The 21,391-nt window shown below is 42.2% G+C and overlaps 1 protein-coding gene across 3 annotated transcripts in view; it reads right to left on the minus strand.

Annotated features, from left to right (window-relative positions):
* Positions 1 to 21,391, minus strand: part of rab11fip4a (RAB11 family interacting protein 4 (class II) a) — a 28,332-nt gene that overhangs the window by 213 nt on the left and 6,728 nt on the right. The window contains exons 2-15 of one of the 3 annotated variants that reach the window (XM_034893921.1): positions 17,288 to 17,375; positions 16,543 to 16,631; positions 11,852 to 12,000; positions 11,003 to 11,164; positions 8,434 to 8,568; positions 7,286 to 7,321; positions 6,906 to 7,014; positions 5,697 to 5,800; positions 4,868 to 5,008; positions 3,445 to 3,526; positions 1,248 to 1,385; positions 1,024 to 1,170; positions 346 to 489; positions 2 to 123 (exon numbers count right to left, since the gene is read on the minus strand). In XM_034893921.1, the coding sequence (XP_034749812.1) occupies positions 7 to 123; positions 346 to 489; positions 1,024 to 1,170; positions 1,248 to 1,385; positions 3,445 to 3,526; positions 4,868 to 5,008; positions 5,697 to 5,800; positions 6,906 to 7,014; positions 7,286 to 7,321; positions 8,434 to 8,568; positions 11,003 to 11,164; positions 11,852 to 12,000; positions 16,543 to 16,631; positions 17,288 to 17,375 (1,641 nt within the window). In that variant the 3' untranslated portion in view covers positions 2 to 6. Of the gene's footprint in view, positions 124 to 345; positions 490 to 1,023; positions 1,171 to 1,247; positions 1,386 to 3,444; positions 3,527 to 4,867; positions 5,009 to 5,696; positions 5,801 to 6,905; positions 7,015 to 7,285; positions 7,322 to 8,433; positions 8,569 to 11,002; positions 11,165 to 11,851; positions 12,001 to 13,946; positions 14,091 to 16,542; positions 16,632 to 17,287; positions 17,376 to 21,391 lie in introns of those variants that run through there. The other 2 variants (XM_034893920.1, XM_034893922.1) reach the window with 2 other exon arrangements.

A 21,391-nucleotide genomic window follows, 5' to 3' on the forward strand; every position in this document is an offset into this window, starting at 1 on the left:
GGGCGTTTAACTCTTGATCTCCAGGATCGAGGGGTTATGGTCGAGAATGGCCAAAATGATTTTGTCCATGTACTGCCTCAGACGCAGGTTGATCTCCTCCTGCTCCTTCAAAGCGTCGACCAGCTGAGAGAGACGGAGAAATGCATCAGAAGAGGAGTCCTGACAAACATTGGCATTACCTTCGTCTCGCTAACGTTTCGGTCCCACGGTTTAGCCGTTTGTTGCTTTATTGACCTCTTTTGCCTTGCTCGGTCTGTAAAAGTGCTTTGTTAACTTGGTTTTTGAAGATGCTATATAAGTAAAGTAACTACTACTACAACATCCACCCATCAGCGGCCCACTAACCTCATCCCTGGAGGCGTTGTCGATCTCCGCCGCCAGGCACTGGGCCTTGGTATGACAGGCAAACAGGTTCTTGGCCTCGTACAAACTCAGACTGAGAATTTGAGCGTTGAGGTCGTCGTTCTGATCCCGCAGCTTATAGTTCTCCTGAGGAAGCAAAAAGAGAACAGTTCCTTTTAGAGGGGAGTGTGGGTCCAACCTTTGACTGTGTGCAGTACCGAAACAGAGGGTATTAATATAATGAAGTAGCCTGGATGAACCGCTGTGACACGCACAAAGACTGGAGCCAGGGGGAAACAGCTAGCCTGGCTCTCTCCAAAGGTAGGCTATTGCTTTATGTAAAAATATAAACTTCATCTTCTCGTCATCTAAAGGTTGTCTCAAAACTAATCAGTGTGTGTCTTTAAACTCACAGATTTACTGATGCAGAAAATCTGTAAACTCTCGATTTGAAAAGGTGCTAAATAAATAAAGTAAGTAAATATAGTAGAGTATATAAAATATACTATCCTTTCCAATATATTGATCAGGCTCTAACAGGTTTAATCTCAAATCTATTATCTATATGTTCCATGTTTGTTAAGCACTCTTGTTGTGGACTTAACCTGAACTCGAGAATGAATGAGAATGGTGAGTCATATAAGCTTAGGAGAACAAGTGATGGTGAGTGTGTGTGTAAACCTGTTTCAGTCTCTTGACTTCATGTTCCATCTCGATCTCTCTGGCCCTGGCGTTGTACTCCGACAGGCCCTTGCCCTGTCCTGGATGCTCCATCTCCAGCTTAAACATCTGCAGATACTCCAGCTCCCGGCGGAGGTCATCAATCAACTGCACAGAAAAGATACCAATAAATGAAACTGCTTTACATTTTCCATGTCACCTTTCTGTTATGTAGAGAGGCTCACCTCCTGCATGGCCTGCTTTTCCTTCTGAAACTCATGGCGGTTCTGCCAGAGCTTGTCCATTATCTTCCTGTAGAGGTCCATCTCATCTTTCAGCCTCAGACCGGTGTCCTCCAGCTTGTCTGTCATCCTCTGCTTCTCCTGCACAGGAAAGAGGGCAGGAAGCCAAAGTTGAGATGGAAAGCAAATTCACCTTTTAAAGCTTAAAAGAATAACTCCGTTATTTTTGTAGTTTTGGCCAATATTTATATTAGTTATAACTAGGGATGCACCGATCCAATGATAATATATATTCGACCAATTGAATCAAATATGCCGGATCGGATTTCAGTGAAAATGGGGGCCACCTATTCAATTCAATGTTTATATACTATATACATTAAATACTGGAATTTTATTACTGTTTAGTTGTGACCAATTTGGATCATAATCGGCTTAAATGGACAAAAGTGTGAACACATTCAAGGAATGTGACTCAGGTTTTTTGTTGCTCTCAAAGAAATAGACATACGGCTAAAAACAAGGACTACAAAGCTGAACAAGGTAAACCTAAAACTTGGACTACTAGGTACAGATGAATTTTGTAGATGCATACACATATGTAAACACACACACACACACACACAGCTCTATGGAGAACTGAAAACAGGACAATAGGGCAATAGAGTAACCCAATAGGGCAACGCAAAAGTGCAAATGGTGCTGGAATTTATTAAGATGGTTGCTTAACAGGTTGATATCTGAGGTAGGTGGGTATGTCAGTATATACAGTGTATATTTTACAGATATTTGTATATGTTTGAAGTATGTGTTTGACACTATAAAATTACTTTTAATTAATAATGAATACTTAATATTTATTAATCCCCAGTGGGGAAATTTAAATTTTCACTCTGTTATTATACAACACACACAGGCCTGAAATACACCCATCCTCAGGACCTTTTACATGCACAAATGGAGAGATTTCACAGTGGCTGGGCTGCGATTGCTGAACAGGCACCCTAAGCAACTCAAGGGCACCTTGGCAGTATTCAGGAGATGAACTGGCATCTCTCCAGCTACCAGTCCACGCTCCGTAATTCGGCCCGTACGGGGACTTGAACTTGCGACCCTCCGATTCCCAACGGACTGAGCTACTGCCAACCGCAACGTTTATCATTTACTGAACGGTGCATGCTTGGTGTGACAGTTTTATTGCACAGGGATGAACCTATAGACTGGTGTTAAGTGTTCATCATAGTGGCAGTCTGTGGGAAGAAGCTGTTCTTGTGTCTGAACCGTGTTCTGTAGCGCCTACCAGAGGGGAGAAGCTGAAACATGTTGGATTCAGTGATGCTTCCTTTGTTGTACTTCCTGCTGTTTTGTTTTCAAAGATTTTTTAACTAAGTTGCTAATGCATGATTTATTATTTTAATAGTCTGGCATTGCCAGACTATTAAAATAAACCACAGGACTGCAGAGGAGGGTCTGGCTAATCCACATAGCATTCCGGGATGGGAGAAAAATGGGCTCTGGTTTATTGGCATTTCTTTAAACTAATCACAATTATCTTGGGCGGCACTAAGCTTCAGACGGGGCCATGGCGCAGCTGCAAAATAGCCTTGGGAAGGAACTTGTCTTGGTGTTTAGTGTCCGATTGGACAGATAGTCTTGCTAGTCCTGCAGAAATTTGAGGAGCAGTTAACCATAGTCCTCAGAAATCCACCGGAGGTTACAATGCCAACACGAAGAAAGCGGAAAGTAACTGATAATCAGCTCAATTTCCAGCCGCACCTGAAAAATCCCGGAAATGAAACGCTGATATGAATTATTATTGAAATAATAAAGAACAATTCAGTAAATTTCTGTCTATATATTTGTTACATTTTGTTTTACCTTCCACACAGTGAGGCATACAGCTTATTATTAAACACTGGTCATTGGTATCAGCCCACACCAAGTCCCAGGTATCGGTATCAGTACTAAAGGTCAGATCAGTTCGTCCCTAATGATGATAACACTGTAGTCACCAAAGTTATTGCTGAGATTTGGGAGGAGCACATTACTAAAACAAGTCGGTCTGTTAACTGTGATGGATGTTTCAGAATACTTTCACTGCTCACATTCCTTTTCTCATTAAGGAAATGAGAATAAAACCTTTAGTGAAACCTCTGGGTTGTAAAAAAACAGAATAGTCCTTTGGGTTAATCACACTCACCTGGTCCAGTTTCTCAGTCTGCGACTTGAGTCTGCACACATTTAACTTCATCTCTCCATTCTCTTCCTCCAACAGCTGTATCCTACAATGAGATAAGTTAGGACACAATCTTTAATTGGGAACAGCATTAGCTTGAAAGACTTTTAGAAGCCAGGCAGAGCATTGTATGCATCTTCACTCTGTGGTGATCTGTGGCAGCAGTGAGCTGTTTGAACAGTATTGCTGAGGAGTAAGTCTCTATTTACCACTAGCCCAGGGGCCTGCAACCTTTACCACTCAAAGAGCCATTTGGACCCGTTTCACACCGTAAAGAAAGCACTGGGAGCCACAAAACCCTTTAGAAATTTTAAATGAAAAAACACTTTATGTAACGGGTTTTTTTGCCTTTGTGCTTTTTATAAACAAACTATACTGTGGTACATTTATGAAATCAATGAACGACTGCAGAGAAAATCAAATATAATTTCTGCCAACAACAAAACATTTTTAACTCCGGAAAAAAACAAAGCGGTTTAGTAAAATAGGGCTAGCACTGTCAACTCGGCTCAAATGGCAAAACCTCCACAGCTCCTAAGGGTAAAGGACTCACAGGGCTGTGGGTCATTTACCCTGAAGAGCTGTGTTCAGGTGTTCAGGTGCGCTGTCATGTCCACGAGACGTGAAGCTTTCCCAGCCACTCTGGCTGTTCCCAGCTCGTCCAGTAACGAACGGAACTGACGGGGATTTAAACCTTTCGCCACTAATTTGCTCAGAATCTGAATGACAACATTCATTACTTCTGTGCAATCCGGAGGAAATGTTTGAGCACACAGGTCTTCTTGGTGCAGGACGCAGTGAAAAGACAGCAACTTACTGTCCAGCGACTTCTGCGGGAGTCACAAAGCCGTTGTGCGCGCCAGTCATACTCGGTGCCCCGTCTGTACCACTGACATGGGGGGGGTTATTCCTCTTGCTCTTAAACAATTCAAGACAGCCTCACAGACGCCTCATTTTTTTTAAAGCTGAGCCGCATCAGAGGGATCAAAGATCAGGTTGCCGACCCCTGCACTAGGCAGACCTTCATCCACGGCGCTGCGGAGGAGGGTCTGGCTAGTCTGCACAGCCTTCCAAGATGGGAGATAAACGTTCTCTTGTTTATTGGCATTTCTTTAACCCAATCACAATTGTCATGGGCGATGCTAAGTGCCGGATGGAGCCACGGTGCCAGTGCAAAATAGCCTCGGAAGGAACTACCCTGCAGAGATCTGAGGAGCAGTTAACCAAAGTCCTCATAAATCCACCGGAGTTTAAAATGACAACACAAAGAAAGCGGAAGGTTACTGACATCCGGCTGAAAAAAGATGGACATCCAACGGAATAACCGGCGGCACCAGAGCTATCCTGGAAGTGGAACGTAGTGGATTTAGACTACTGATGAGCTTACCTGTTACAGAGCAGGTCTATCTCCACGTTTCTGTCCCTGTCCAGCTTACTGTAAGCCTCCCGATGCCTCTTGGTCTCTTCCTCCAGACTCTGATCTGCCCTTGCCTCTGCATCCTTCACCTGCTCCTCAAGCTCATGCACCCTGGGATGCAGACAAAAACAACATTACATGCAGATATAATATAAAATATATGCAGTTTAACATAGTGGCAATAAAGCTGCCATTGGGTTAGGTAAAAATGATTTCCAGATGTGGTTATGTAGACCTACGGAGCAAACGCTTAAACGTAATACAGCTCCCTCAGTCTAAAAAAAAAAAAGCACATGTGAATTTATCATCTGTGTAACAGAATTAGACACACTCTGAATGATAAACATCAAAAATCTATAAATTCTCCTGCAGGCACACATGGTGTAGGGATAGCGTGGTCGGTTTTTGGAAATATTCCTCATGTGAAAACATGAATATCACGTGTTATTTAAAAAAAACAAAAAAGTAAATTCAATTTAATTTACAGTATCAAATTATAACAAGAGTTATATTAGGACACTTCACAGATAGAGTAGGTCTAGAACACACTCTATACTTTCAAAAAGACAACAATTCCAGTCATTCCCCCCCCAAGAGCAAGCATTTAGCGCCACAGAAGCAAGGAAATAACACATTTTTTTAGGCAGAAACCTCAGTGATGAGAAAAACTTCCTTTTAGGGATAAACCTCGGACAGACCCAGACTCTTGGTAGGCGGTGTCTGACGTGTATGACTAATCCTAGGTCAACATAAAAAAAAGCACAAATAAATTGAGGATGCAGTGATTGTGTTTTCCTACCTGTGAACAAGTTGTGTGTTCTCCTGTTTGAGTTTAGACTTCAGGTCACCGTTGGCTAGACTGTCGCTTTCCAACTCCGTCACCTTCTTCTCCAGATAACTGACCTGAGAAAGACAACCAGGCTTTAACCTTCCACATCCTAACACACACATAGACCTCAGGTGGAGATGAGCTCCTCTGGTTTTGTTTCCTTTGAATCCTAGACATTCCTAATACCTGAGCCCTTTTATTTTTAGAAACAGTATAACTCCTCCTAACAAAAAATCATCTAACTGCAATTCCAGGCACACAAAGGTCAAGAGGTTAAGTTAGCTTTTTGCTGGTCTCCTGCTTTTATTTAGCAGGCTTAAACATGATCGTACCCGTGTGTATTGTGCAGTATGTCAGCATATTGGTGGCATGTTTTCAGTTTGTTTGTTGGTTTGTCTGTCAGCAAGATTATGCAAAAACTACTGGCCCGATTTCATGAAACTTGGTGCAAGGGTGTAGCATGGGCCAAGGTAGCACCCACGATATTTTTACATTTGGAGCAGATCCAAATCCCTGGGCGGATACACAAATTATTTTTCACTTTCTTTTACACTGCGAGAAAGGGTGTTTGTGCTGCATTCATGTGGTGTCAGAATAATGAGTACACGACTAGGAAAATTCCCACTGCATAAACATTGTGAGATAGGGCACATTATAGCAGGAGCCTGCGTTCTCCGATTGCCATCCTAGCTTTACATGCGTGTTTACATTTCTTACTTAGTTACAGCTAAAACGTTCATTGAGGATAAAAACAGTATTAAAAACAGTCAGGGAGCACCGAATACTAAACTGTACCTACAATACTAAAATTATAAAATAGTAAAGTTTCCCTATGCACTGTCATTTAGCAGGAGAGTGCCTTCATGAGACACTCCAGCAGGATCATCCACCATGTTAGAAGGCACTCCACCAACATAACACTAACTTCAGTTCACTCCAATGGTGTGCACAAATTGAACTAACAAAGTGTAATGAAAAGGAACTATATGGTGCAATCACATTACTTTGAATTAGATGGGATTGTTTTTAGTGAATTGTTGAGTTCATGCATCCAAGGAATTCAATGAGGCATCCAGGCACAGGCAGGTGAACGAGAAACAAACAGCTAATCATTTTAACCGATTTTCATCCGAACTGTACAAAAACAACCTGCATTTTTGAGTGTGTGCATGTTTGTACTTTCTCTGTGATGTCGAGGTCGCAGGAGTCGATGCTGTCTGTGAACAGATCCTCTGTGCTGCTGCCCTGACTGGACCCAAACACACTGTGGTTGGCCTGGAACAGCTGACTGTATGGAGGAGAGGACCCATTAGGCGCCAACAGCACAGACAAAGGACACCATTACCCCATTCTACATGATTACAATTGCATACAGACCGTGCCAGCTTCTCAAACTGCTCATCCATTTCAAGACTTATCACCCTGCTGAATCTGAACCCATCATTAGGATCTGTTACAAGCAACTGGTCGCTTCCCTTCTTTCTATGCAAATGCAGATTTACTGCAGTACTTTCATTAAAAAAAAAAAAGGTCTTCAGTAGGAAGGTAAGGTCACTTACCGTCCAAATGCTGTACTGGAAATCTTTCGATTAGGGCTGAAACACAAGAGAGAGACTGAGTCACACATACTAGGGCTGACAACCCGCACACATTGACACCACACGCTCTCCCGCCACACGTCTGTTTTTTTTTTAAGCAGAGAAAAATGTATATTTATAACTGATAACTGGCACTGGCCTGGATACCCTCATGGGAACATAACATTAATGTTTAGAATAAACAGCTGACAAAGCTAACACTTGTGTTAAAATAATATGATAGCAGGGTAATATGATGGAGGATTTTTAAACCTGTAATAAGCCCAGCTGCTCCTGAAAACTAAAAAAGGAAAAGAATTTGGGCGGATTTCTTCTAACTGTGTGGCGTTTCATTCAACATGTTATTAATGATGATTCATATTTCAGATGTCCCCCTTCCTGTCTGTCCTCAGCAGCTGTCAGTAGCTACCTTCTCTGCACTGAGCATTTGTTTTTATCTCTCGCAAGTTGCTAGTTAGCTGCTGCACTGCGCGCACAAGCAGACTGCAGGCTCTATTTTAGTGAAGCCAGTGGCGAAGACAGATCACACTGTGCTCTGACCAAAAAGCGCCTTTGGTCATTTTATGGCCAGGGTCCCTTGGGATACCTTGTTTGTGCAGAACAAACAGTGTAGAATAATTCATCATAAAGACACACTTGATGTGCATGTAAGCATGGCGGTTCTGTTCTTATTTTACTACTTCAACTACTATGCTGTTATTGTTATTGCTACCTCTGATCACAATTCAAGCAGCAAAGATTGAAATATATCAAATCATTGAAAGCTGAGTTGTTCAATTCTAATAAAATGGCCACAGTCACTCATTTATCTGCCATGTTATTTTTTTGCATCTCATACACACACAAAGACTTGCAACCAGCCACCCCATCAGAATGGGATAGGGTTGCTATAGCAACAGTTCAGGATCACCCTTTGATGTGGGTGCAGTGCTTGGTGCCAAGAATGAATAAAAGGGTGGGATTGGGGTGGATGGCTTATGTGTATCTGAGCTTTGAGTAAATCAGGGAGATGCTGAGGCAGCATGTCGAGTCTACCTGCCAGCCTCCACTGTTAGGTCCCGGGCAGCCTTTGTGTTCATTATCCCGTCATCACGTGTTGTGCGTTTTACCTGTTGGCCTTGAGGTTTCGAAGGCGAGCCTCCAGGTCGTTGAGAAGATTCACTTTCTTGCAGCACTGAGAACAGTAGATGTCCAGCAGCTCACTGTTATACAGCTGCCGCATCTTCTGAGGAGTCTGCCCAGCACTGCAAAGACAAAGGACACATTGACAGAAGTGAAATTTAAAAAAATTAAATTTAAAAAAAAAAGAAAATTTAAGTAGGATCGATATTGAATGCAGTTGGCTGCAGCAACAAAAGTGTTACCCCAACATGACCATATCTTTTTCTTCTTGCACTGCAATTCATTTTGTGATGCTCGGACCATCAACAAAAATTCAGAGGCATCCATTTGCCTTTTTTGTTTTGTTTGTTTTTGTTTTAAAGGGCCTAGTAAGACAGAACCTGCCAGTCAGCGGTATTCCAGAGAACACAGATTTATCTTGGCGAGCGCTTATGGCAAATTATCTGTTGCACTGTTGGCTCTGGGACGTTTTAAAGGTCCTGTGGCATGAAACTTTTCCTTTCTGAGGTTTTTTAACCTAAATATGTGTTCCCCCAGCCTGCCTATGGTCCCCCAGTGGCTAGAAGTGGCGATAGGTGTAAACCAAGTCTTGGGTATCCTGCTCTGCCTTTGAAAAAAAGAAAGCTCAAACGGGCCGATCTGGAATCTTGTCCCTTATGAGGTCATAAGGGGCAAGGTTACCACCCCTTTCTCTGATTTGCCTGCCCAGAGAATTTGGCCGACCCATAAGAGAGAGAGAGAGAGAGATACAGAGAGAGACATCGTGGCTTTTAAACGAGCAAAGGGGCAGTTGGTCAAGGCCACATCCCCACCCTCCACCTCCCCCCCTCTCCTGCTCAAAAGCTACAGACTCAGAAAAGGCCCATCCTAAGGGAAGCTCATTGTGGGACTGGCTCTAGTGGCTGTAATTCTGCGCCAAGACTTGGGAAAGAGACTTTTGATATAGCATTAGGGGACCACTATAAAAGCATCGAAAGAGCACCATGTCATGGGAACTTTAAAAAGAAAATATTCATTTCCAAACGCCAAATTCATATGGTTGAAAAAAAGGTTGCGGTTGATGATTCATTATTGGGCAGTTAATGTTGTACAACAGCTGCCTCCGTGTTCTTTTGGCGGTTTAAATGTAAAGATCGGAGCCCACTTTAACATCTACAAATATAAATGACCATTCATTAGATTTTGCTTAATTGTTAATATACATGTCAGTGATTTTGCAAGAATACACGTAGTATGTAATCGACAGAGCTTGGTTAAGCTGGTAATGTTGTTGCAGACTTGTTTCAGTGGAAAGTGAACGAGAGCAGGCGGCGCGCACACACACACACACACAAAAAACACACACACACACACACACACACACACACACACACACACACCTTCAACTAAATGTTATCAGACCAATCTTTTTCTATTCAGCTTGTCTCCCATCATTGTTACTTCAATGAGGTTCTCCTGTATGACAGAGGCTATTAAAATGGTATACATACCATCTGTGATCATAATGGCAGTGTCTATGGTTTAATCTCAAATTACTCAATTATTTGACGTGAAAATCTAGATAAAATTCATGTGAGGCAGCCATCGTATTAGTCTGCCGCTGTATTTTAATTGGCTCTGCAGACTTAATTGCAGGGTCAATTGCTCTTAAACTTGACAAAACATGACTCATAATGGAAATCCAGGAATACAGTGCACTGTTTTTTTATGATTGATCTGTCACACTGGCAGGGCCTCACATCAGATGCCATTTAAAAATCCTCTAATTGTTGCTTGGTGATATCTAACTGAAATAAGTGATATTCAGATTGCTGAGTAGAACTTTTGTCGATTGTTTGCAGTCTTTGAGAACTACAATATATATATACACACACACATATATATAATATGTAATAATCTGTAATATAGGAGAAAAACCCTAAATCTCTATAAAGTTTTTAGAACATGATGTTGGTCAAACATCTAAACCAATCAGCTCTCAGATCAATGGAGAGCTAGTTATTTCCCATCACGCCTTGAGGTATTTGCAGTTGGTGGATATCGTGGAGTTAATGTTGCTTATGTTTGCATGATGTCAGAGCAGGTGGGACAGAAATCTAACCAGCCGTACTGTGCTGCTCTGGCCTTTCAAACAGGAAAAGCAAAGGTGTTACTGATAACACTAACAATGGCTCCCTCTATTCAAGTGCCCCAGGGAGCCACGACAGGCTGACAGTGAGGCTGCAAGAACAATACCAGCACCCTGAAAGTGAAACAGCTGAAAGGATTCATTATCTACACTTGTGCTTTTTCTAATGTGACAGATCAACTTGTCTTCCATGAAAAAAAAAGGTCTTTCAGGCATACTGCATCCCCCTGTTGGCTTACTCTGTAATGGTGTTTTTACACTCTATTCTCTTCCTCACTGCCATATGCGTTTCTGCTGTGATAAGATTTTTAACTTTCTTAGAATCAGAATGGGAGTATGGAGCAAGTCAAGAAAAAGGAAAACAAAAATATGCTTCAAGACATGAATGGAAGTGATTCAGGGTGTGCGCTTCTAGCTCGACCACCAACCTGGAGGGAAGGGAGGATCCCAGGTCTGAGAAGCCATTCGTCCGGGCGTCATCTTCAGGGCAAGGACTACTGGGAATAAAATCCACATCCTCCCCCTCACCATAATCTTCAAACTGCTCCTCCCCAGAGATGACCGACGCAGACGCTGAGCCAGTCAGGTGTCTAGGGTTGCACAGCAGAAAGTACAGGAGGGTGGTTCATTGAAAAAATAAATAAAAAATAACGTGTTTAATAAAAAATTAAATACAACAGTCAAATCATAACACACTTAAAGTAACCTCCTGTAATCCTGTTACTCGCTTATGGAAAATGGCAGTTCTAAAACATTTCAAAAGGATGGGCCAGGCTAGAGCCACATGCGATTTTAGGTGTACTAAATATACGGTGATATATATAGGAACTAACCATCTTGACCCATTAATAAAACTGGGCTCATTGAATCCACAAGAGTCTAAGCCTTTAGAACTTTTTTTGCCCCAAACTGCATGGGGTATAGGTGGATAACCATAGAAACTACTTACATTTGGATATCTTGAGGTGAGAGGTCAAAGGACCCTTTTGACCACACCAGTTTTTCCCCTCACAACAACTGTGCCAAATTTTGGAGCGTCATTTAGTCCCCTTTTCAACAAGCTGGCATGGCACATTTTCACCAATGGATGCCTTAATTGTGACTAGTTTCATATGGTACAAATATATTCTCTTTATCCTCAAAACAGGCTTTGAAAGGAAGTCTAGTTATCAGGGGTCAGGAGTAAGTCCAGACCAGACCTGATCAGACCCTGAGATCTGCCCCTGTCCCTAAGTAGCCCCAATAAGGGTCCACTCCCAGATATTGCTGTGACTGACCTTTCTTGGCGTGTTGGATCCAAAGTGTTTTCAGCGCTGCTGTCCATGTCACACTCCCCGTCGGCACCACAACCCTCACCATACACACTGCTTTCTGGGTAGGACCGTGTGCACATGATAATGGGAGGGCCCAGCTTGGCCTCACCGTTCTAAACATACAAACAATTGAAACATTAGCATGTCAACAGATCTGCACTACGGGTGCAATTATTAATCAACGAAAATCTTTGACCAAAGAAGCTGCCAACAAATTCAGTTGTCGATTAGTCATCAGTTAGTTGGTGAAGTCATCCAGCAATGCCTCACAGTGCAGTCACTGTCTCTGACACTAGAATTATAAAATATAATCTTAAACCTCTGTTATGTGTGTTAAAGCAGCAGCTCCATAGGCGCAGTTTAAAACCACATATAACTTGATCTGACATTTAATGTGTCTTACATAGATTTAAATTCAACTTGCACCCACTTTGATAATACATACTAGAGTAGACTTCTAGCATTTGACCTGGAGGTGGTCTGCTTTGTTGATTTATCAGAAACAGAGTGGGATGTAGCATAACACAGATCTCTGTGTCATCAATTATCCATGGAACTGTCTGGCTTCACCCAACTGAGGTGCCCAGGCAGGGTACACACCCAGTCTCACACACGTTAGTGATGGCGATTTGTGCGCAGACACACACAGGTCTCTGAGGGACTCCTGAGTAACTCTTATTCATCAATTATAGACATTTGTCTGAGAGGAAGAGGAGTGTGTGGCGACCACGCCACCATGAAACAAGTGGACATGACACTTTCTTCATTCCATTCCTTATTTTTAAGGCTTGCTCGAGTTCAACTGTCATCTATGTCTTAACATCCCAACGCTGTGTAGTGGTGTTGTTGCGTTTACTCCCTAAAGCGGTGTGCAGAATCGCAGTGTGATGATTTCACAGGCGCTGTCCGTACACAATCCGTCCATCTTGCACATGCGATGATAATCATGATGACCAAGGATTTACCATAGACAGTTAACGAATTTACGACACTGCACGATCTGTTCCACAGCAGCGGGCTACAGTTAGCCTCCAACAGGACGCTAGTTTAGTTAACAGCTATTTTGGCTAACCTCTAGATTCAGTCTAAAATAACGTTACTCAAACTAAACAGTGGGAAAAGCAGGCAACAGCTAAATTAAGACTTTACAGTAGTAATAAAGACAAGTATTGAGTAACTGTATTTTAAATGAGCACAAGTAAAGTAGAACTGGCGTATCAGCTGTTCTATTATTTAAACTGTTATTTTCAGTTTTGAGGGTCTTTACATGCTTTCCCAGCCAGTGGTTAGCCTTATTAGCTGTTAGCTAAACTAACGTTAGCGTTCCTGTGGAACGGCAGACTGCTACTGTGGAACAGACTTTTAACGGTCTAAGGGAACAGATCCTGCAGTGTCGTAAATCCGCCATCATCCCGATTATCATCTGCGCATGGGCGAACTTGCGTGGGATGGATCGTGTACCGACAGGCGCGTCCAACCTCCGCTCAGCAGCCGTCTTTTAGTCAGCAGAATAACTCAGAACACCTGTGTAATTCCACAAAGACAAACCACAAGCTGCAAGTTCAAATAGGAATGATAAAAGTGGCAGATGTCCCACCCCAACAGGTGCAACATAAACAGAGTGAGAAAGATGTCAATCAAGCACAGTCTGCACACACACAGGCCTTGAGGAGAGTTAATTAGCCAAACTAAGTGAAAACACCTGTGTTGGTGGACCATGAGTGTACAGAAACGTGGATTACTCAAATAAATTCAATCCCCAAAATGACATGTTTCACTTCCAGGACTATACCTCTGTAAAACCATGAACACACCAGCACATGCATTTGATTATACTAGCCCAAAATATTTAATCCAAAGTGGCTCCACAAACACCAGCAGCACATTAAGTTAAGCACCATCCTACTTCTGTGTGAAAATGGACTACATGTTTTGAGAAACCTCCCACAATCTGACACACACGCTACCAATTAAATGTGCATGCCACATGTCTCCTCTCCAGTCACGCCATGTGTGTTTGTGTGTGTGTGGATGTGCGAGTGTGTCCAAAGAAACCTACGCAATCCTTTATCGTGGAGGCTGGACTAAAATCCACTGTATTCTTGAAGCTTGAAGGCTCAGTGTGATGAACTCAAGCATCCCTCACACACATGTATCACTGCAGTCACTCATTCACACCGATGGTTTAGCTGGGACAAAGCCACACCTCTATCCCTATCACCCTCTATCTCACTCTCACTTTCCCTCTCTCTCTCTCTCTCCCTCTCTCCCTCTCTCTCTAGTTCTCTCTTGTTGCTTAGCAACTGTTCAATTGGGCTCATCCGTAGTGGGAAATGGGCAGTCATACACTGCAACACACAGGAACTTATGATATATAGCATTTTCATAGATAATTTGATTATTTATGCTTTCTATGAGGAAGTCCAAACATGTGGCCCAAATCAGAGTTGTATGGAAGCTCCTTTATGCCAGTAAAAAAAAGAAAGAAATAGATGTAATGTTGGTAATGAAAAATGAGTAAATACTGAATGGCAACATTTTGAAATAGAAACCAAAAAAGAGATCAAACCTTTGACCCATCTTTAATAACTATAAAAAAACTATAAATAGGTAGGAATGATAGAAATACATACGGTGATTAAAAAAAGAATACTTTATTTTTTCTTTCCTGGCAAAAAAGGGCTTTTACGGGGTCCCACTGTGCACACTGAAAGGATTACTGTGTGGTGTAGTCCATTCATACAACTTCCAGTGGGAATCTATCAAGGCCTGTTGTGTTATTTTACATTGTGCCATCTGCACAACCAGACAGGGAGAAGTTGGTGGTGCTAAGATGGGAATTACATCCTATTTGCATGTGTCCTTAGGACCTAACTTTTAAAGTTAATTTTTTGGGGGGCATTTTAAGCCTTTGTTTTCATATGACAGATGAAGACATGAAAAAGGAGACACGTAGCAAAGGTCACAGGTTGGAGTCGAACACGCGGCCGCAGTGTCAAGGAGTTGTCTCTATATATGGGAGCGTGCTCTACCAGCTGAGCTGATTAAGTACACACAAACACTATAAACACTGAGTTAATGAATGTGGAACAACACAGAGGCAGGCTGCAGGGACAGGTGGAGAAGCTTGTGTAATGCACAATCGGGGGCGCCTAGTCTATCACTCTCAAGATAGGTTCAGAGACCTTTTGAGGGGCAGAGGCTTAAATTGGGGGGCAGAGGCTTAAATTCAAAAAGGGCACAAGCCTCATGTATTTGAGGATATGAACAGAATTGGTTGGGTGTTGCAGTTCCAGTAAATGTGTTGTTCTACTAGCTGTTCTGAGAGCTGCACACTCCTCTGCATCTCCCTCATTCACTGCATGTGGATAAGCTGCTTCCTGCACACTTTCTGCTTCAATCTCTGCCTCCTCGTCTGAATCTCTGCTCTGCCCCTCATTCACCTACTCTGTCTCCTCCATCTCCTCATCTGATGAATCACTTTTCTCTCCTCCTGAGAACGAGTAACTTTTTGCTCAGCAGTACCCTTAAAATTCAGTAACAAAAGCTGGTATATATCGCTAAAAGAATTGACAAGGTAATTCTGACACTGTGTGAAAAGGCAACTGAATGTCCTTCATACCACATTTGTATTATCAAGTGATTGCATTTCATAATAGAAATAACTGTTTCAGCTCCAAATTCTGTATATATTATTATAATAAGTATGTATGAACATGTGTGAAATACTATTCTAACCTGTGGTGCTCCTAATAACCCAGCTGCTTAGGGATCCACTGCCTTATGCTGCCTCCTGCAGGTACTTCTTTTTCTGCTTCCATATTCTGTCTTTACGTGGCATCTTTGCACTCTAGCACAATTCAATATCATGATATACAAAAATAGACAAGATAACAAGATGACAAACCCAATAAACAGTTTAATTGTAGCCTGTAACTGCAACCTGAGCTGATCAGATTTCTGTAGCAGTGGGCTAGTAGGCTTTGAATCAGAAAGGGATTTGCAAATGTATGCAGCATGTTTCCGATTATTTGCTCAAAATAAAAGGATGTCCTTTATTAAGAAATCAAAAAGTGTTGATCACAAACCTACCATGCAAATAGTGAGGATATGAACACTATACTACAAATAACCTAATAAGCTAAATTCCCAAAGAAGTGAAATGTTCTTTTAAGTGGGCTGCTGGTTGAGAGGGCGAAAGTAGAAAAGCAGCAACCAAAGCTCTCTATAACAAAACAAATGTGCACGCATGCATTTTCATTCCCTTCAAAAGGCCACTTACTGGCTGGCGAGCCTGGCAGGAAGCAAACATGTGTCACAGGATAACCCTGGTCACCATATGAAGGTTTAGGTTGTTTTATCTAGCTACAGACCACTTGGGGGCCATCATCATCGTCAAATCTGGACAAAAAAGGGGTGGGTGCTCAAGCAACTGTACCCCCCCCCCCCTCTGCACGTGCATGACTCTTAAAGATGAAAAGGCATGAGTACTTGTGCCTTGTAATCCCCCCCCCCCCCCCCCCCCCCCCCCCCCCCCCCCCCCAACCTCTAACTAAATGCCCTCCAACTTCATGAAAATTGACAATGACTCTGTTATTCTATATATCCACCTTAGAGTTATTAGATAGGCTCAAAGCTTGGCCATTAGACTGTACCTGGTAAATGTAGCCGTTGTCGGTAACAGACGACTGGTTGGTACTAACGCTGCGAGGACCCACAGCCATCTTCAGTATCTCCTCACAACCTGGCAAGACAAGAGGAGGGGAAATCAATTTTTAAGAGAAATTACATATTAGGGCTACACAATCAATCGCAAATTTATCAAAATTGCAATATGGACTACTGAAACCTCCAAATCGCGGGGGGGGGGCGTCATATTGCAGTGGTGGAGGGGGCACAATATTTGTTAAAGGCTAAATATATTTCAAACCATTATTAATAAAGTTCTATGTTGCTTCAGAGATGTCCCAGCCTACAAATTGTATCCTATAGACTAAAGGAAAAATGTTTTGTATAGATCCTCACGAAAATCCCACCACGATCATTTACATTTTTTAATTTTTTTATGAAAATAAGAATAATTATACAAAAATGATAGTTTCCCCCAATATCCTGAATCACACTGCAATCACAACATCAGTCTAAAAAAATAGCAGTTCAATATTTTCCTGATTTTGTGCATCCCTACACAGCATGCTACATCTTAGGTTGGATATCGACAGTTTAAGAGACTAGTTTTCTTATTCACTTTTAAAATACTATATATATATATACACACACACAATTAAAATATAAGACTGGAAACAGACCGAGACAGCTAGTCTGCCTCTATCCAAAAGGTAACAAATGCAGATTAAATGCAGTATTGAGCTGACTCATCACCTACTGTGCATTTCTTACCTTTAATGGCAAACACTCCGTGGCAGAAGTTTTTAAAGTTGATCTTCCCATGAGCATTAGGATCCAGGTACTTGGTTAACTTCTTCACCTGCGAGAGACACAAGTCACTCAGCGATCTGGATCCATGTACACAACACTGCACCCTCTATGCTCGGACTGTAACTTCAGCCGTGTGAATACAGAATGTCCTGCTGCTGTATATTCAATAGTCTTTTTAATAAAGATTATTTTTGGGGCATTGTTTCCCTTTATCAGTGACAGTGGATAGACAGGAAAGGTGGGAGAGAGATGGGGGGGTGACACGCAGCAAAGGGCCACAGGTCCGACTCAAAACCCGGGCCGCTGCAAAGGCCTCGGGCTACATGGGGTGCACCCTCTTCCTGGGTGAGCTGAAGGTCTCCCCCAGCCAATCAAACATTCTTAAATGTGTAGTTAATGTTTAGCCACGTTAGTGACGTGGCTCTATGGATGTCCTTTTATGTTGATTGGTCACTTCGTTCATTTAGTTTATTTCCGTGTTCCCCAGATGATCATCTAGCCCAGAGATTTTCAACAGGGGGTTCCAGGACCCCTAGGGGGTACTTAGAGTCAGTGCAGGGGGGCCTAATTATTGTTAATTTTTGAAAGTATAGTGTCAAATAGTGTTAACAAGAATCCAACATATTATTAGCAAATATAAATCCCCACTGCTTACTGGCCTACAGTATAGGTAACAGGGTGCGTCCACCTTTTCCAAGGTCAAATTCAAGCACTTTCAAGGTCCATTTTAAAGCTTTTTCCAGGAATAGAGTATATATTATATAAGGCCGTCCTCAACCTTACAGCGGGCTACTACCTAGCTAGTAATGTTTACTCACTGTCTTGTTGTTAAACTGTCTGTAAAGAACAGTGGCGTTAAATCAGGTTTCACCTACGTACGGTACTCTCTGGATGGTTAACGGTAGGTAGCTTACATTAGCAGATAAGCCTCATTGAATAATAAAATCTAGGGGCACACAATTGCATGTGCCCTGGGCAACAAGACTCAAGAACCCCCCCTGCCCCAACGCAACCATATCAAAGTTGCTATCATCAAGAGCACATAGCCTATACTTCCTATAATAACAAATCAGGCTTCTGCATGGCTCAGTGGAGATGGATGTGTTTACAGTAGCCTCCAGATTTATAATGTGGATTCAAGAGAGAACAGATGCACAAGTGTTTAACATAACTTTTTACAATTAATCTTTCACAGAACTTGGTGGCTACAAAGTAATTATTAAATGTTACAATATGTAGCCAATCAAATACCTTTTGACTGCAACAGTGGTATAAAGCAGACAGCTAGGGAAGCCTCAGCTTAAAGCCAGAGATTATTTCTGATAGGCAAAATTATCACCAGCCATGAAGCAGATAGTTCAGTAAACCATTAGCTACACTGTTGCATGTATAGTTAAAATCATATTTATTGTTTCACAATCAACTATATCCACATTTTATGTTGCTGCACTACTATATATTCTTATTATTTTATCTTAACAAATGGGCCTTACAAGTGGCCTCTCCATCTGCCTCCTCCTGATCGTTCTCTACCTCTGTCTCTTTCTTTGAATCCGCAGTGTCCTCTTCATCCCTCAAAGTCAATTCTTCCCTTCCCTCTTCTCTTTCACTTATTTCTGCATCTCTTTCTGTGGTCTTCTCCTGCGCTAACCCGCCTGGCTCTCCAGTTTACTGCCTTCTCCTTCTTCATTTCCCTCCTTCTCTTCCTCTTGTGCACTACTCAGAATTTGAACATAAATGATCGGCCTCAGCAAGTGTAGAGTGTTTATAATGTAACGCCACCAAAAAGGCGACCCTCTTAACGTTTTGAATTCAAACATGCCACTTTTTAATATTTTGTATTTTGCCGTTCTTGTCTTTACTAAAATCAAAACTAATCAAAGGGCAGAATGCTCTATAGAGGTTTATTACTCGACGCAGCGGGCCTGGGTTTGTCTCCGGCCCTTTGCTGCATGTCATTTCCCCCCCCTCTCCCCTTTAGTATCTTCAGCTGTCCTACCAAATATAAAATGCCCCAAAAAATAAATATCTTCAGATTTCTGCTCATGTTTACTACTTTGTGCACATTCAAAAGATAACTCCTCCCATCTCTGTGGTGATGGTACATCTCTTACAAAAAAGAGTGGACACAAAGCAACGGACGGGTCTTTAATACTCAAAGCACATACATGAAGCAGGGGAAATGCGCCTGAGATGGCTCGTGAAGAAATGTTCTCAATTTGCGATATTTCCACAGACAGGGAGCGTTCTTGAACCCTTTCACAGTCTCTGAAAGCACAACTAGTCAATCACAAGTGGCTCAACAGGTAGATCTAGACATAACTCATCTTTCAGAAATGTGATCAACTGGGATGAGAAATCTGGGCTTTGTGTTGTGAAACCTGTCAAATGTGTGTGTCTCACGGCCAATGTGTGAGAGTTGGCAGCCCTGGAAATGAGTTTGACTTTTAACTTCCAATCTACTTGATGAGAGATTTACAGGAACCGCTGGACACCAGCATCATCCTTGCCAGACCTGGCCCTGGCCCCTGACCCTGTCAAAATTTGACACAGGGTGGCAAAAAGTCTTGGCAGGGTGGCATATGAAGAGGCCACATGGAAACCCCCATGTGTAAGTGGCTTGTGTGGCAAATAGAAGAAAAACTGTAAAACATTATTCTATCATTTGTTTAACCTTTTAGTTTATCATAATTACAAATATAGTAAGACAGATTTAATAGAATGAGTCTTATTTTATCAGTAATTACGATTAAAAAGAACTGTAAAACATTAGATAATGTATAAACTGTTCGTGCATATTTACATATCTAACCTTATAACATACACAAAAAGAATAGAAATAGAAATAGCTAAAAACTAAAAATATGTCACGCCATTCAGTGAAATGACATGTTTGTGAATTGTCCTTCACATAAGGAGCGGGATCAACGAGTGGCTCCCCGTGTGAAAAGCCCTTTATTCCCACAATTGGGAAATTCTCACTGTTGCAGCAGTGAGGGATTGGGATGGCTTCATATTTTGCTTCCTTTTACGACAACTTTGAACATTTACAGGATAAACATGAGCAGGGGACTAAACAGCTTTTCAAATCCATGAAAAGTATTAGACAGTATAATAAAAGTTAAACAAAAAAAATTTTATTGTGGTAAATGCACATCTTGAATAATAGGTAGTTGCTGAGTGCACATGGTTATTGGAGTTAGAAAAAATGACATCCCAACTGGCGCATAGTTGTGTGTACCGCTAATTTTTTTCTTTTCCATATTTCGTAAAGAGTTCTTTCTGACACATTTAAGGAAGGATCAAAAATCATTTCAGTCAGAAGATGGAGGTTCATAAAGAGTGACAGATGCTCGCGGTAAGTAAGACCACCAACTTGACGTTGGAGAGCCATCTGGAGATTGAGATAGCTCAAGCTCAGGAGCTGAAGGATAAATTGAGCAAGATGGAGGAAGCTCTCCTAAAACAGGGCGAGGAGGCAAAGGGGATTCTGGAAAGATCCCAGGCTTCTCATAGAGCCCAGCTGGAGATGCAGGACAAAAACAACAAGAACCTCATGGCTGCTCTTGAGAAGAAGTGTGACCATCAGCTGGAGAGTGAGCGTGTCCTGTGGCAGCAGGAGGAAACCTCCTTGCTGGAGGAGAGCGAGAAAACAAGAGCCTTCCATGTGGCTCAGACTGACGAGCAGAGCTTTGTGAGTGGGTGCCTTCTGCTTTGAAGAAGACTGAGCAGCAACTGGAGAGTAATCTTGACCAGTGGAAGGAGGACAAGGCATACCTCCTTCAGGCCACAGAAAGCCTGAAGCTGACTCAGGAGGAAAAAGAGCAGGAGTGGGAGAGGACTGAGAGCACCTTGAGGTCCCAGCTGATAGATCTTCAGAGCCAGATCATGCAAAAGCCAAAGAAGAAGAAGTGGTACAAAAAGCTTCATCCTGGCTGAGGAAGAGAAAATGCATTTGTACTGGTATAGTGTCTGTTTGTCTGTCTATGTGGGCCTGTATGTTTATCTGTCTTTGTGTGTGTGTGTGTGTGTGTGTGTGTGTGTGTGTGTGTGTGTGTGGGTGGG

The sequence above is a fragment of the Etheostoma cragini genome, chromosome 15 (genome assembly GCF_013103735.1).
Source record: "Etheostoma cragini isolate CJK2018 chromosome 15, CSU_Ecrag_1.0, whole genome shotgun sequence".
Classification (NCBI taxonomy): domain Eukaryota; kingdom Metazoa; phylum Chordata; class Actinopteri; order Perciformes; family Percidae; genus Etheostoma; species Etheostoma cragini.